This window comes from Impatiens glandulifera, chromosome 7, assembly GCF_907164915.1.
Source record: "Impatiens glandulifera chromosome 7, dImpGla2.1, whole genome shotgun sequence".
Taxonomy (NCBI): Eukaryota; Viridiplantae; Streptophyta; class Magnoliopsida; order Ericales; family Balsaminaceae; genus Impatiens; species Impatiens glandulifera.
The window spans coordinates 40,392,467-40,408,846 of NC_061868.1; the positions used below are offsets into that span (position 1 = coordinate 40,392,467).

The 16,380-nt window shown below is 32.8% G+C and overlaps 2 protein-coding genes across 4 annotated transcripts; both read left to right on the forward strand.

Moving 5' to 3' along the window:
• Positions 1 to 1,171: 1,171 nt before the first annotated feature.
• LOC124944730 (probable alkaline/neutral invertase D) lies at positions 1,172 to 6,344 on the forward strand. The gene is made up of 5 exons (XM_047485069.1): positions 1,172 to 1,333; positions 1,928 to 2,328; positions 2,609 to 3,040; positions 4,244 to 4,802; positions 5,860 to 6,344. Exons 2-5 carry the CDS (start codon positions 1,945 to 1,947, stop codon positions 6,153 to 6,155), a joined length of 1,671 nt encoding a protein of 556 aa, XP_047341025.1. The 5' UTR covers positions 1,172 to 1,333; positions 1,928 to 1,944; the 3' UTR covers positions 6,156 to 6,344.
• Positions 6,345 to 7,282: 938 nt separating this feature from the next.
• LOC124945878 (GPCR-type G protein 1) lies at positions 7,283 to 15,741 on the forward strand. 3 transcript variants are annotated; one of them, XM_047486397.1, is made up of 14 exons: positions 7,283 to 7,617; positions 7,770 to 7,870; positions 8,770 to 8,877; positions 9,310 to 9,430; positions 10,055 to 10,184; positions 10,686 to 10,764; positions 11,740 to 11,828; positions 12,928 to 13,020; positions 13,783 to 13,809; positions 13,975 to 14,061; positions 14,147 to 14,218; positions 14,386 to 14,516; positions 15,134 to 15,307; positions 15,419 to 15,741. In XM_047486397.1, the coding sequence occupies exons 1-13, from the start codon at positions 7,403 to 7,405 to the stop codon at positions 15,282 to 15,284; spliced, it is 1,404 nt and encodes a 467-aa protein (XP_047342353.1). In that variant the 5' UTR covers positions 7,283 to 7,402; the 3' UTR covers positions 15,285 to 15,307; positions 15,419 to 15,741. The 3 variants fall into 3 exon arrangements, with proteins under 3 accessions (XP_047342353.1, XP_047342354.1, XP_047342352.1); XM_047486398.1 differs by having other exon boundaries at positions 15,430 to 15,741; XM_047486396.1 differs by having other exon boundaries at positions 15,134 to 15,741.
• Positions 15,742 to 16,380: the final 639 nt, after the last annotated feature.

Genomic DNA, 16,380 nt, shown 5'->3' on the forward strand with positions numbered 1-16,380 from the left:
CCCACTTGCACCACTTGCAATTTGGCAGTTTAAAATAAATGAATATGTACTGTCGATTGCTTAATAAATTACTTTAGTTTCCAATAATAATAACATTTTTGCATTAGAAATCGTGCTAATATAATAAACAGTTCCAATATGGCTAAGCTTTTTTTTTTTTTTTTTATATTTTATCATAGAGTAAGTTACATTGGCTCTTGTCAAAGCTAGAAATAATTATTTGAAAAAAAAAATCTATAGCATGATACACAATTTTATAAACTAATAAGTTATTTTATCATACTTTTTTTTACTTAAAAATTCATCTAATTTAATTAATAATATATTTCATATCAAATATAAAAAAAACAATTCCACTTTTTACTCTAATAATGTTTAAATATAATTGTGACAAAATATATATTTAAATAAAATCAAATTTAAATAAAGTCAAATGTATACCATATAATATTTTTTTTTTCAATCACAAATCTGATCTTATATTGCTACTAAAAATTAACCTACTAAAATTTTTAATATAGCAACAATCGTGTCCTTAATTTTGGTTATAGGTCTAGTATTAAAAATTAATATTTTTTTTTTTAGATTTGAACGTATAATTAAATAAAAACTAAGCAGTAAATATTTTATCTTTATTGTTTTATTAAATAGGTTGTCTAGCTCGAGAATTTGTCACGCCCCTGATATCGTTAATACCACGATTTCAGTACGGTATCGATATTATACCGTTCACACTTAGTAATATTAAAGTTTAATTGTATTTATTTATTTGTTAAAAAATTAGATTTTTATAATTAAATTAACATTATATATATATATATTTAAAGAAGGAAATAAATCTATTAAGATAAGATATAGAAAATAGATATTTTTAAAATTGAGTCTTAATTTTACTTAAAAAAATAAAATAAATTTGTTAAGATTAATTAATTCTTTAACGACCATTTAATTCTACAAATATTCATAATCTTAAGTGAATCTAATAATATATATTTATAATTTATATATGTAAAATAAAAGTCAAAAGTAAAATCTTCTTCTCTTTCTAGAACCGGCTACAACCGGTTTACAAAGGGTTGTCTGAAGAAGACTACTTCATGACGGTCTTTCCAACGACACTTTCTCTCTTTCTCTCTCTAACTAAGTAAGTAGTCTTTCTCACTCACTCTCTTTCCACTATAAATACTAAACTCAACACATCATGCCCTTTTTTTCGCTTCCTTCTTTCTTCTTTCCCCTTATCTCATCCGTCATTTTCCGGCGGATTCTCCCGTTCATCGCCGCCGTCCTTTCACTGCTCATACTTCCCGGCCTTCCTTCTTCCTTCTTTCAGGTCTCTTCCTTCTGTAATCTCCTTCTTTCTGTCAATTTTGGGCAATCAACTTCCAGATCTGGCTTTTCTATTGTGGGTTTTCTTGTTTTCAACGCCTTTGAATATTGTATTTTGCTGCATTTCTTAAGTCTATCGATCTGACTATGATTTTACTTGCTTCTCTGTGAGTGAGTGAGTGAGGGAGATCGTGACTTTGCTTGAAGATTCTTTCTTTTTTTAGTTTTGTTTATTGATTTATTTACATTCTTGTGATACTTCTTTAGATCACATTAATTAATTGTAGATTATATAACAAATACACATAAGAAAATGGTGTGCATGTCAATTCTAAATGAAAAATAATGGATTAATCAGTTCTGAAACCTAGAAGGTGAAGACAGTAATGTAATAATGTGGACCTGTTAAAACATGGGTTAGCCTAAAAGAATGAACTTCAATAAAACCCTACAATTGGATGGGTTTTCCTTAACAGGGTTTTGATCATGATTCATTGTACATAAATTATCTTGTTGGTTCACTTTGAAGTCTGCTATTTGAGTCTGACAGTATATGTGGTATTAGTTTATCTGATTGTAGAACCATTTTTTGATACAGAATACTGTGGATGTGAAATGGAGGCCACTAAAGAGCATGGACTCCGAGATGTGGCCTCTCATTGCTCAATTCCTGAGATTGATGATTTTGACCTGGCAAAGCTTCTTGACAAACCAAGGATAAACATTGAGAGACAAAGATCGTTTGATGAAAGGTCTCTGAGTGAGTTATCAATTGGTTTGTCTAGAGGCCTTGATAACTATGAGACTGGTTATTCGCCTGGAGGAAGATCGGGATTCGATACCCCAGCTTCGTCGACTCGAAACTCTTTTGAGCCCCATCCTATGGTTGCTGAAGCCTGGGAAGCCCTCCGTCGATCTTTGGTATATTTCCGTAGTCAACCTGTTGGCACGATTGCTGCTTATGATCATGCTTCAGAGGAGGTCCTTAACTATGATCAGGTAATGTCATCATTCGCTTCCTAAAAAGGACGATAACTCGATTTTATTATGTGATATTTTTAATATAGGACAAGTGTAATTATGTGCGGAACTTGTTAATGAATAATGACGTGGGTGATATCTGAAAATTATGTATCCTTGTTTGATGAAGGATTAGTTGGATTTAATCCAAATAATCTATTTGCATCAAACCAGTTTCTTTTCTTTTTCTTTTTCTGAAAAAAAAATCAGATTATTTCTGGAAAAAAACTTATATCTTATTCTTGGGACTATTCTGCAGGTTTTTGTGAGAGATTTTGTGCCCAGTGCTCTTGCTTTTCTGATGAATGGTGAACCTGACATAGTCAAGAACTTCCTATTAAAGACCCTCCAGCTCCAAGGATGGGAGAAGACTGTAGACAGATTTAAGCTCGGTGAGGGGGTGATGCCAGCTAGTTTCAAAGTACTTCATGATCCTGTTCGGAAAACAGATACCATTGTGGCGGATTTTGGTGAGAGTGCTATTGGAAGAGTTGCTCCAGTTGACTCAGGATTTTGGTGGATTATCCTGCTTCGTGCGTATACAAAGTCAACAGGAGATTTGACTCTGGCAGAGTCACCTGAGTGCCAAAAAGGAATGAGGCTCATATTGTCTTTGTGCTTGTCAGAGGGATTTGATACATTTCCAACTTTGCTTTGTGCTGACGGGTGCTCTATGATCGATCGCAGAATGGTAAGTTATCTTGTGATGATCACAGTCAATTACATACATGTAACTTATTATTATCTTATTATAGTATTTTCATATAAATTTATTACTCTATCCTTAGAATTTCTTCAATTATTGTTTACTCAAAATTTGAGATTTAAGAAATGGTTTTTATCTAGATGCTGAAAGAAGGGAACTGTCATATTATCCACTAACTAGTTTCATTAATTCTTCCATCGTTTGTGGCATCTTGATGCTTATGGTTATGCTAGCTAAAAGAGTTATATTTGTTGGTTTCAATCCACGTACATGTTACAACATAATTGCCATCTTCTCATATCCCATTTGATTTGACAGAGATGTTTTTTTTATCAAATAAACATTTTCACATAGCTTTATTACCATGCCCCTTCAACTTTTATTTTGAACTAAAAGTTAAAGGGCATTTTGGGTAGATTAGTTCTCTAACGTACTTTTCACACAAACACGGACAATACATAATTTTATCTCGTCATTTAACATTCCAAGGCCTCATTGCGTCTAAAATCTAAATAACCATTAATTATCTCTCAACCATGTTAACAAGGTCGTCTGCATATGTTAGACAAAAACAAACTGAACAAAACTGAACCTAGAGCTGTTAACACTTACATCATGAGATGCATGGCCCTAACATCTGATATAGTGAGTGGGTATCAGGTGCGCTGTAATTGATTTGATCTTAAACTTAATAAAAATAGATCTGTTCTCTCAATTCTATTTATTAATATTAAAAAATTGTCTAACATAATAGGGTTTATGAACTTAATCCTTCTAGGACAATAAATGAACAAAATCATAAAACTAATGAAACATCAGTTAACTTCCAATTCCAAGAAAGAAAAAAATTCTAGCTAATCAAGACTCTGACCTAGATCTAATTATCCGCCTGATAAAATATCCAAAAGAAATTAATTATTCTTTTATTTTTTTTATTATTTATGCTGGAAACAGTATTTTAGTTCTTTATATGGTTATACACTTTTCTAGTTGGTCTCTAGCTTCCTTAAATTTAGATTTGAATTCCTTTTGACGCTTACCTTTGATTATTTTTGTTCATTTAGTTAAGCAATGCATATTCTTGAAGTACTTAAAACATGTGACAAACCTGGTCTTTTATAGTTACTGGTTCGGCATTGTTGCTGTGGATTTTCTATGTTATATCTGATGAGAAAAAATCATCTTCAGGGTGTCTATGGCTATCCTATCGAAATTCAAGCCCTTTTCTTCATGGCATTGCGGTCTGCTCTTCAAATGCTGAAGCATGATGCGGAAGGGAAAGAATTTGTAGAGAAAATAGTGAAGCGTTTGCATGCCTTAAGTTATCATATGAGAAGCTATTTCTGGATTGACTTTCAACAATTGAATGATATATACCGCTACAAAACCGAGGAATATTCTCACACAGCAGTAAATAAGTTTAATGTTATTCCAGATTCCATCCCAGAATGGGTTTTCGATTTTATGCCAATGCGTGGTGGCTATTTCATTGGTAACGTCAGTCCTGCAAAGATGGATTTTAGGTGGTTTGCTTTAGGAAATTGTATTGCTATTTTGTCTTCATTGGCGACTCCTGAGCAATCAGCTGCTATTATGGATCTCATTGAAGAACGATGGGAGGAGCTAGTTGGAGAGATGCCTCTGAAGATATGCTATCCTGCAATTGAAAGCCATGAATGGCGAATTGTAACAGGATGTGATCCGAAGAATACCAGATGGAGCTACCACAATGGAGGATCATGGCCAGGTTCTTGCATGTCTCTTTTCATTCAGTCTGTTTAATGTTTATGGCATATGAATGATTCTGGTGATTTTTACTGCTGGTTAGGTTTGAATCTCAAGTCTAGACAAAAAATCACTCCAATATTTTTTTCTGTGAATATAACAGCAATTAATGTGACTACTATTCATATCTAAAGGCACCAACAATGTAGGAAAGAACGAAGAGAGAGCATAGGAGTTGTTACTTCTTCATATATTTAAAGAAAAATGTAATTGAAAGAACTAACAGTATATGAACGATAGAATCAATTTGTGATCTAAGATTTTGGAAAAAGAGCTTCATAAGCTGAGTAGCTGGAGCTACTTTCTGAACATAGAAACATTGGAACTAGACTAGAACATAATCAGTCCTACTAAATACTGTATATTGACAAAATAATACTACCCTAATCAAAATAGGAACTGTTTATATAATGAAAGAATATAAAAATGAAATTTGTTGCACATTATTGGTGGATGGTAATTTAACATTAGAGTTGAAAGAAACCAAGCAACAAAGATTCCTAAATGGTAAAGATTTCCTCTTTTACATTCCATATGTTTCATATATGTGTTTTTTATTTCATTCCATTAAGCGTGACACTAATACGGTAATACCTTTTCGTTACTTATTGATTAGGTTGTATATTTTTCTCACAAATACACTCTTCTATTATAAAACCACTCAAAAATTTATAAGTTGTCTGTTTTTATTCTTAGATGGTTACTCTACGTGATCTTATGATTAAATTATTTATAAAATAGTAAATAAATAGAAAAAAAAATTTTATAAGGTTTTTGTTGGACTATTAGTTCTTTAATGTTCTAGAAATTCCCTCTAAACCAAACAGACTAATATGACAAACAAACAAGAGTTGTTACAGTAACAATTCTTTTATTATACTCTTATCATGCTTCTTATGTTATAATTCATGCGAGGTTTTTCATATTTGGTTGGGATACTCTATTTTAAAATGTGTATATGAAAAATATTTTTGAATTTTGTTACATTTTTCATAATATTTGGTTATGTTTGAATTCAGTGCTTCTATGGTTGGTAACGGCTGCCTGCATCAAGACGGGTCGGCCACAAATTGCAAGACGGGCGATCGATCTTGCAGAAAGTCGACTGTTGAAAGACAGCTGGCCTGAATATTATGATGGAAAACTGGGAAGATATATTGGGAAACAAGCAAGGAAATATCAGACTTGGTCAATTGCTGGATATTTGGTGGCAAAGATGATGTTAGAGGACCCATCACATTTGGGCATGATTTCTCTTGAAGAGGACAAGAAAATGAAGCCTGTTCTCAAGAGATCTGCTTCTTGGACTTGTTGAGAGAAACGATCCGATCCTTAGCACTTGTAGGAAGAAAGCGGGGGTGAACAAATCCCTGCTGTTTCCCAAATCAATCTCATCGGCAACTTCCTTCTGTTTGTGTGTTTGATCTTTCCTTCTTTTTTGTATTATATCATGTCGAGATTATTATCTTATTTTCTCCAATAAAGGGACACATTTTGATGTGAAGTTTTCTAGACAGTTATTTAGGTATAAATTGGATTACATGTTTTTTTTTATCATTTGAAGCTAATAATCTCATTATGGTTGGTGGGATTGGATTTTGATCAATAAAGGGGTTGTCATTGTCAATAATTGATGGTTAGGTGTGGAGTTTTGATTACATTTGTAGGGAGAACAGGAAGAAGAAAACAGGTTTTTTTGTTCTTAAATTACATAATTAAAATAAAGTTTATGTAATGTATTTGTTTCAATCTCTATTATCATTTGCTATATGTCTTCAATATCTTCATTATTTCTCAACAGTTAGTTGATTATGTGTATGATCTGCATCTTTAAAGGTTTTAGTTTGATATTGCCCTGTTAAATTGATCGGAATAATCGATAGTTTATTGATAATTTTTTTAATAAATAAGTTTCTTCAAAACAAATTTGATATATAATTTATTATTTAGTAATAATTTTTGACCTCGAATGAATTAGATTACTGATCGAAACTAAAAACTGATCGATGTGATTTTTTAACCGACCAAATTGAACTGTCTAATAAATCGAAACAAATTGTAGAAACCGATTTCATCCCATAATCTCACGAGCAATCAATATCCATATCAAACATATTCGAACACTATATTCTTATCCCGATATATGTCGATTAATATTACTTTCGAACCTAAAATATAACGAATACACGAGTTATACTAGATCCTAAAATATAACGAATACACGAGTTATACTAGATCCTAAAATATAACGAATACACGAGTTATACTAGATTCGTCGCACCAAATATCATCTCAAAACCGTCTCACCCACACAAAAATTACTTTTGTTTTTTTTATCAAATATGATATTGATGATAAAAGAAATTAGATATATTGAATTGAAACATTTAATATAGATTAGGGTTCTATTACAATTTCTATCAACTGTCCTCCAGACCCATTACCGGCATCATCTTCTTCAGCCTGATGGTCTGGAATCTGGATCAAAGGGTTCGAGGCTAATCGCACTGTTCATATACAAACAAAGAGAGACGACAGAGGACTGAGGTGAGAAAGAGAGAGATGGGTTGGGGACTGCGGTTTTACGAAGGAGTAGTAGTGGTTGGTTCTCTGTCGCTGCTTGCTTGGGCAGGCCTTTGGTTTCTGAATCGGAGATTATACAAAGAGTACGAAGAAAAGAGGGCACTTGTTCAGATCGTCTTTAGCGTAGTCTTCGCCTTTTCCTGTAATCTCCTCCAGCTCGTCTTGTTCGAGATCATTCCCATTCTTTCTAAAGAGTTAGTCCCCTGTCTTCTACTCTACTTCATTTTCTTCACATATCCCTACTTTAGTGAATCACTTGAGATTGAACTTCATTATTGACTTTGCAATGGATCTTGAGAACTGACTCTAATTAATCTGATCTGGCTTATATCTTAATTTGTTACAGGGCAAGATGGATCAACTGGAAGGTGGATTTATTCTGTTTGATAACGGTGCTGGTATTCATGCTTCCATATTACCATTGTTACTTGATTCTTTGCAATAGTGGTAAGTCTTATGTCCTCAAATTTCTCACTAGTACTGGGTTTGCCTTTTTTTACCATTGCCACTACATGCTTTGTCAAGTATTACTTCTTCAATGTCTAGAATGATCCTAATAGGCTATATCAAATAGGAATGTGTAATATAGCGTGTTCATCCCCTCCTTTCAAACATTTTTCATGAACTCATGCAATCATTGTTTATTATTTCTGTTTTTGGAACACTATTTGTTTTACTATCAAAGAACTAAAACTCTATCCCCTTGGGCCTGATCCATAAAAAAAGTGTCATCCATTCACAGTTGTGAAATGCTATAAGTTGAATGGAAGTGAACATGTTTATTAGCATAGAAGGGACGAAACCCTATAAATATAGTATGAGCACAAATATGGGCCCGTCCCAACTTCCAATTCCAAAATTAGAATATTTGTAACAGCCCCCTTCAAGATAGAGCATGCGAATATATCATGTATAATTTGTTACATTAAAACGAAATCTCATGTTTTTTATGGAAAATATTTCTTCATTGTCCATGGGTAGTTTGTATTAAATTGCTGTCACACCAACTTAATTCACATGTGATAGTTGATTTGACTATTTTTTTTTCTTTCAAATATGTTAAATGATAACTTTGGGTGAAGTCTTATATGAGGATTTATATCATCAATTTAATAGAAAGTACAAGTAGATGCTGTTCTTTGGTGACTACTATCTATCATGGTTAGTGTATTTGTGCCATTTTTATAACATGTCTTCTTTAAAACACACTCAAAAACTAAAGTTATGGAATAAAATGTAGTGGTTGTTGCACTTTCTTTCTTTATCCAATGTGCATGCTTGATTCTTTTTAAAATTAATAATTTTCTGGAAAAAATTAATTCATTAAGCTTTGAAATCTGTCTTAGGTGTGAGGAAGGAACGCGCTGCTTTAGGCGCCTTTTTATTTTTATCGGCGTTCCTCTATGCATTTTGGCGCATGGGAATTCATTTTCCAATGCCTTCACCAGATAAAGGTCTGCCTTACTTTCTTTTATTCTTTTATATATATTTGGACCACTCTAGACATACCCATCATTTTTTGCATTCAATGTCTACTTTCCTCATCCTGAAATAATTAATGAGCACTCATGTTTATGATATATCTTGTTTTCATGTGATTTAAAGGTTTTTGGTTTTAGTAGATCCTTTCTCCATGACAATGAGCACATACCTCATGTTAGAATAAAGTTGATTTATTTTGACATGATGATCATTGGTTTTTGTTAGAAAAATGGTCTCTCTACTGTCTCAGGAAAAGCATTGATTTAGTAATCTTTGTGTTGCCTTTTCCATGTTTCTACTTGTACTTATTGCCACGTCACTTGATATATTTATTTTTCCTTGTTTTTGTTGGGAAAGGCTTCCTTTATGTATGGTGGTTTAGTTTCTGACATTTCATTTCCCAGGTTTTTTCACAATGCCTCAGTTGGTCAGTAGAATTGGTGTAATTGGTGTTACTGTAATGGCTGTCCTCTCTGGTTTCGGAGCTGTAAATTTGCCATACAGCTATCTTTCTCTCTTCATCAGGTAACAAAATGGTTCTTTATGAGAGAATCATTACTAATTATGCCTTCCCATTTTTTAGCCCTTCTTGTTTCACGCGCTTCTCATTCTATCTGTTTGTTGTTTATGTTCTTTGTCATGCTGTCAATATGAAAAAAAAGGACACAGCTTAACCTTAGCAGGACTGTGAAGTTCTAAAAGAGGGGGAATAGCATAATACATATACTGACAATATATGCTTTTAGGATCGTGTTGACATATTTGCAATCTCTTTTTTCTTATTTTTTGTATACTTGAACGTCTTATGCCTCGTAATTTATTATGTATCTAAGAGAGTTTCTTTTTTTTAAAAGATAACTTTTCATTAAGAACATACAGTTAACTTACTCCCGTATTGTTTGTCATGCCTGACTTTGACTCATGTAGAGAAAGTTCTTTCGGGAATATTTGAAAAATAAAATACTAATCATAGACTAAATGAGTTATGGATGTATCACTTATCAGTAACAAAATAAAATGCCACAGCTCCTTTTTTGTGTGTGTATATTTACATACATAAGAGTGAGATAAAACTTTTTGTTATCATGAATTTCCTTGCTTGCACAATGTAGATTTTGTGCTTTTGACATTGTTTATTCAATCTTGAAGAGAAATTGAAGAGACAGATATCAAAAGCTTGGAACGACAACTAATGCAGTCCATTGAAACCTGCGTCACAAGAAAAAAGAAAATTATCCTTTCACAAATGGAAATGCAGAGGATTCAAGGGTTGGAAGAGGTTCAATTTATTGTCAAGTCAAGAATATTGTGTCTTGATAGTTTTTGCTTGTTTTTTGAATAAATTCCTTATGATCCATTCCGGAGTAGCATTTTGAAATCAATAGTAGTTGTTTTTCTTCAAAAAGATGTATGTTTTGCTGAAATGAATCTGCAATATCATATATTGATCACATTGTAGCTGATCTTGCAGCTGAAGTAGTTTTTGCCTGACTAAATAGATTTAGAGAAGCATTCTATCTTCATCAGAAAAAAAAGTCCACATTCATTTGTTAAAGCATACTTATATGTGTGAGGTAGTGATCACGGTAACTAGTTTAAAAATAGAGGTTATCCACTGATGCTTTTCGACTCCACATGTGCATATTCATATCATCTTGTCTGCTTAAAGTTGGACAATTCATGCTTAAATGATCATCGATGCCTGATGTTTTAGTACAGTATCTCATTTGATATGAAATATCTTAAATTAGTCCTGAGTTAGAACTCCAATGTGTTTCAGAAAGCAAGTGCTAGGTCATTTCTCAAGCGCATTGTTGGAACAGTCGTGCGATCTGTGCAGGATGATCAAAAGGAGCAAGGTTAGCAGCAATTATCTTATTCTATTCTCATTAGTCATTTCTCTTCCTTTCAATGAGAGTACATGATATATCAACTTTTCTTTTTTTTTTTGCTAAAAGACATGATATATCAACTTACCTGTTCTTGCCATGGACTAAATTAAAACTTGCACCTTGTTTCAACTAATCTACAGCCTAATGAAATAACACCTCAGTGCTGTTTCATGGTCCAGGATGGTTGTAATTGTTTAAGATCCTTGTATGCTTTGGCAATGTGTAGAGGACTGCAAAATTGTGGAAGTAACTAACTCTTAATTTAATTTATTAGAACCTGGTAACGCTGAGAGCCATATTTGATATCATTGCCAAATTCTTGTGCTAATTCTGGTCTTTTAAATTTACCCCTTCACATTCTACTCACCCTTGTTCTATTTGGAACATATGATTACCCCCTTTTTTCAAAATTCTACAAAGTGATATTTCCAAACCCACCCTAGAGTGAAAAACATTCAAGTGCAAGCATTGGCCGTTAGAGATGGCACAAATGGTATTTAGCGAAAAAAATAAAAATGTAGTTAATGAATATTTAAAACTTTTTTTTTCTGTCCTGAAGTTCACTTTTTCACTGTAGAGTGTAGACCATATTTCTCCATGTCATTGCAAATTTCCATTTGTAATAAGTTCTTAACAGTTAGTGACTTTTCCTTTGCTTGCTAGGTATAATCTTGTATGACTTTAATTAAACAAATAAATAAGGCTTCCCAGACTTCCCATTCTTTAACTTTGTTCTGTTTCATCCAAAATTTGGGGTTCAGTCTGTCCCTTCCAATTTACCTAGTTGATTATGTTCTTTTGAACGGCCTCTAAAGACATGCACTTATATCAGGTCGTGGTTCTCAATATAGTTGCTTTTAAAGCCTCTTGTGCTCAGTGGCTGTTTATTGCTTGCTATAATTCTTACCAAAATGTCTTTTCCAATTTGTTTCGTTTTGACAGATATCAAGAGCATGGAAGCAGAGGTTGAAGCTTTAGAGGAGCTATCAAAGCAGCTATTTCTGGAAATATATGAACTTCGCCAGGCCAAGGTTAATATTCTTTTTGCCTACATTTTTTAGTTTTGAAGAATATCATCTTCCTGAATCCTGAGTAGATTGACTCGTACTTGTTAAGCTTTTGGAAGCTACTGTAGTTTCTCAACCTTAGCCATGAGTACAGATCTGGAACTAGACTTAGTGAAATGTTGGTTTATCTGCAAAGTAGATCGTTCACTGGAATAAACAGTACAGTTCATTATCTGCATCTGGGATGGTTTGACCTTTTTCCTTAGTGACCCATATAAATATTTCCTTTGACGTGTGGCCATTTTTTTTCATTTGCTAGATTCCAGTTTATCAAGATATAGGATTATATTATTCCAATTTTTCATTCACACAAGTGTCATGCTGCAATGGCTGAAAAAATGTGTCTTCTCAGAGGTCAAACAAGGATGCTATAGTTTTTTTGTCGAGGGTCAAAATGGAAAAATCTTATGCTTCTTAATAGCTTAGCATATTGAGTTTGGAGCTTGTATGCACATTGAACTATATTCTGGTAGCCTGGATTGTACTATATGCAGTCATGTTCTTCTTTTCCTGCCGACCATGCCTCATCATGAAATTAAATTGCCCTAAATTTTTAAATGCACATATCTAGCAGATATAAGACTAGAAGTATATTTCTTATTGGAATATCCTAAGTAACATTCTAAGTGGAGTATGTGATTCTATATGCCTGGTATGTCATGCCCATCCACTTTTGACGCTTTACTCTTAGTTGGTCTAATACGTACTACCCAAACCTGAATATTTGGGCTCTAATTTTGTTGTGAACATGCAAGTTTTCCAATGTAATGATATCCATGGAAGTAATTGGAATAACTACATAATATTTATTTGATACAATCTGTATTTCCATTAAATTCTATTTATGAATAGTTTTATTTTATATATCTTATATTACTATCTTTTGGCTGTAGTGCAAGCTCTTCTAATTCTGGCACTTCATGTATCTGATTTGTATTTTACCCTTACGATACATATTTCTTCCATTATCTTGTTTCCTCTTTTCTTGTTTCTATTATTTATTGGAGGTCATACATGGTGGGAAAGGGATAATATAGATAACTTGAATTTGGGTCATTTTCAGGAAGCTGCAGCATATTCACGGACCTGGAGGGGTCACATGCAGAATTTACTGGGCTATGCATGTTCTGTTTATTGTGTTTACAAGATGATAAAGGTGAAAATATCTGGATTTTGTGAAATTAGACTGTTATTTAGATCCAGCATATGTTCTTCTACAAATTTGCTTTAGGGCGATTCTGTTACAAATACAGGTGTCATAAGCAAGCTAGGGGTAACCCCAATTAAGATGGAGGGTCCCACTGATCTACATTAAATAGGGCGTGAATTGCTGCCTAAAATAAAGGGCTAAGATTTGCCTTCATCATAGGAGCATTATAAATAGATTTAGCGCCACATAGATGCCACCTAGACAAGATATTAACTACCCAAAAACAGTTATTGGCAGCTAGCTTAGCTATTATAAATATATGTAAATGTACATAATTAATTATGATATGGAATATATATGTGAAGTTTTATCTTCTCTGAAGTTTATTTGGGTTGCTCCTTGCTTACTGTGCCCCTTGCTTACTGTGCCCCTTGCTTACGGCACCTGTATTTGTAACAGGTTCTTCGTTTGTGTAAATAACTGTCATTTCCAAGTGATTTGTACCCATTGGTGGCTAGGAGTTCAAGCACTATATATAATCTGTTCAGATAAAATAATATCTAATCAAGGGGAAGAGAACCTGTGAAGAATGTCATTTCTTGCATAACTGTCAACTTTCTGTTCCTGTTTTAAATGATTGATTGCTTCTACAGTGTTCAGGAATCTCCACAAACTATTATTTTACTTATTCCATATATATTTCCCAAGTATGATATAGAAAGTAAGGCTCTGAATGATTTACTTCTTTTTTTCCTTTTCTTTTTGCAGTCTCTGCAGAGTGTTGTCTTTAAGGAGGTATTCTCATCATCTTTTGAAATTTCCTGGATTAATTTTTTTTTGAAATATTTAACCTTAATGCCTTTTGTATTTTTAGCATGATATTCCACAAAATATCATTGTCCAATATTGTGTTTACCCTTGAATCCTGATAATCTCAGCTCCTTAATTCTTATTCAACAGGCTGGGTCTGTTGATCCTGTGACCATGATTCTTAGCATATTTCTGCAGTTCTTTGACATTGGCATCGATGCTGCATTATTATCTCAGGTTATGTTCTTTTCTATTTTCCTAATTTTCTCTTCTTGCTTATCTCGTCCATGCTTGCTGAAACGATTTCTCCTCTTTAATGCAGTATATATCTCTTTTGTTCATTGGATTGTTGATCGTCATATCTGTGCGGGGATTTTTAACCAATCTGATGAAGGTAACTGTAATCTTTTGTTACTTTCGTTATATGATTCTTATTACTCTGATTATTGCATTTATTTTTCATTCAAATGAACACGGGTTTTTTCAATCTTATTTTCTTGTGTGGTGATGCTAGGTTTTTCTTTTGGGGGGGAGTCTAACATGAATACTTCCTATCTATAGTTCTTTTTTGCAGTTTCCAGAGTTGGAACCGGATCATCCAGCAATGTTGTCCTCTTTTTGTCGGAAATAATGGGGATGTACTTTCTATCATCTATACTTCTGATCAGAAAAAGCTTAGCAACTGAATACAGGTAAAAAAATATATACTGATGATTATTAGTATTTACTTGAGTAACAGGTTTCTTCATGATTCTGTTCTGAAATTTTCATTGTTGTTGGCTGTTGGATCAAGTGGACATGAGTTTGGTATTTCATAAAAACTTAAAATGAAGAAAACTGTACATGGAAAATTTAAATTGCTGAAATAGTGAAATGTTAAGTGAAACAACATATTTTGGGTCTAGTTTTAAATATAATTCAGCAGATTAAGTATTTATTAAGTACTCATTTTGAGCTCTATTTGATAAATTAAAGTAACTAACAAAAAACATATTGAGTTTGTTAAAATAAAGTGATACTTATCACTTAATATGACTGAGGAGTCGAATGTTATCTTATTTCGTTCTGTCTTATTGAACTTATGGCTACACATGTAATGGCTTATACGATCTGACTTTCACGTTTGCTATGGTTTTATCAAATTCTTATTTCTCAAAAAACAAAATCAATTTGGTTATGGTTTTATCGGTGTATTGTCTAGATCACTTTCTGCCAAGTGACAGTTATATTTGAGCTCTTTGAATGAAATGTTTACATTGTGAGATATAAATGTCATTTGGATGGGATTTTTTGTTTGTTTTTTTGTCAGGGCGATTATAACAGATGTTTTAGGAGACATCCAATTTGATTTCTACCATCGTTGGTTTGATGCGATATTTGTTGCGAGTGCCTTCCTCTCCCTGCTTCTGCTTTCTGCTCACTACACTTCTCGTCAAGCTGACAAACATCCAGTTGACTAAGTGCATTTATATGGTTAATATTTGTAAGTCCTATCAGCTTTCGCATATTATACCAAACTCGATCACACGAATGAAGCCAATTTCATGTCACACCTATTTTTTGTTTTTCGGCTCTTGACACGCTCTTGAATTAGCTTTATACCAGATCCGGGCCGAAGAATCTTTGTCCGATGGACACCATTAAAGAAAAAGACAAGTCTGGGTTTTTATGAAGGTGGTGTGGCCTGAGAATCTATTTACAGATTCAATAGGGGGAAGAAATGTGTAGTTATAAAAAAGGAGAGTATAAATGGCCTGGAATTATAGTGTAAAATGTGTATTTGTTTTTGTGTAACTTGAACACATTGGACTCTCTCATACATAATTTGAATGTTTTCTAGTGAAATCTCCAAGCTATGTGATTAAGAAGTAATTTGTGATTGTTAAATCTGGAGAATATTTTACTTTTCATCATTTATTTTGCATTGATTATATTAATTTTAATTATATTTACACATTTTTATTATATCATTATCAATCTTCGATAGAACTCTTGCAGTTTTTTAATCTATTTAATTGTGTACATTTAAAATATGGATGTAAAATAAATAAAAATTTGTTGTATATATTTTAAATAGTACCAATTGTAGGAATATCAACTTATGTTAAAACATAGAATTTGCTTCAATATCATTTGCAATTTTGTAAACTTACAAAATTTAGAATTTATTTCAAATTTTAAAAGTTTTGCTTAAAAAGTATTAGTGAAATCGAAAATTGAAAAAATGTGTGCGAACAAATGGTTAAATCGAGACACATTGGAATATGTCTAATTTACTTAAAAGTCACAGAATCAAAATCAATATGTGCATTGAACCATTATTATATGAGAAGGAAGAAGAAACTTTTTTTTCAATAGCAACAAAGACTACTAAAAGGGAAGATTGACGATCATTAACCTTTGCTTACACAAGTTGTTAACGAAGTACTGTTTTCAAACGTGGTCTCATTCTTATTCGATTCTCCTCTAGATAAGAAATCTAACCCAAAACAAATGTTTCCGAACAGGACCATGACGAGGTCATTCTTAGTGAAAATTGACTCCCACTTCTATGAC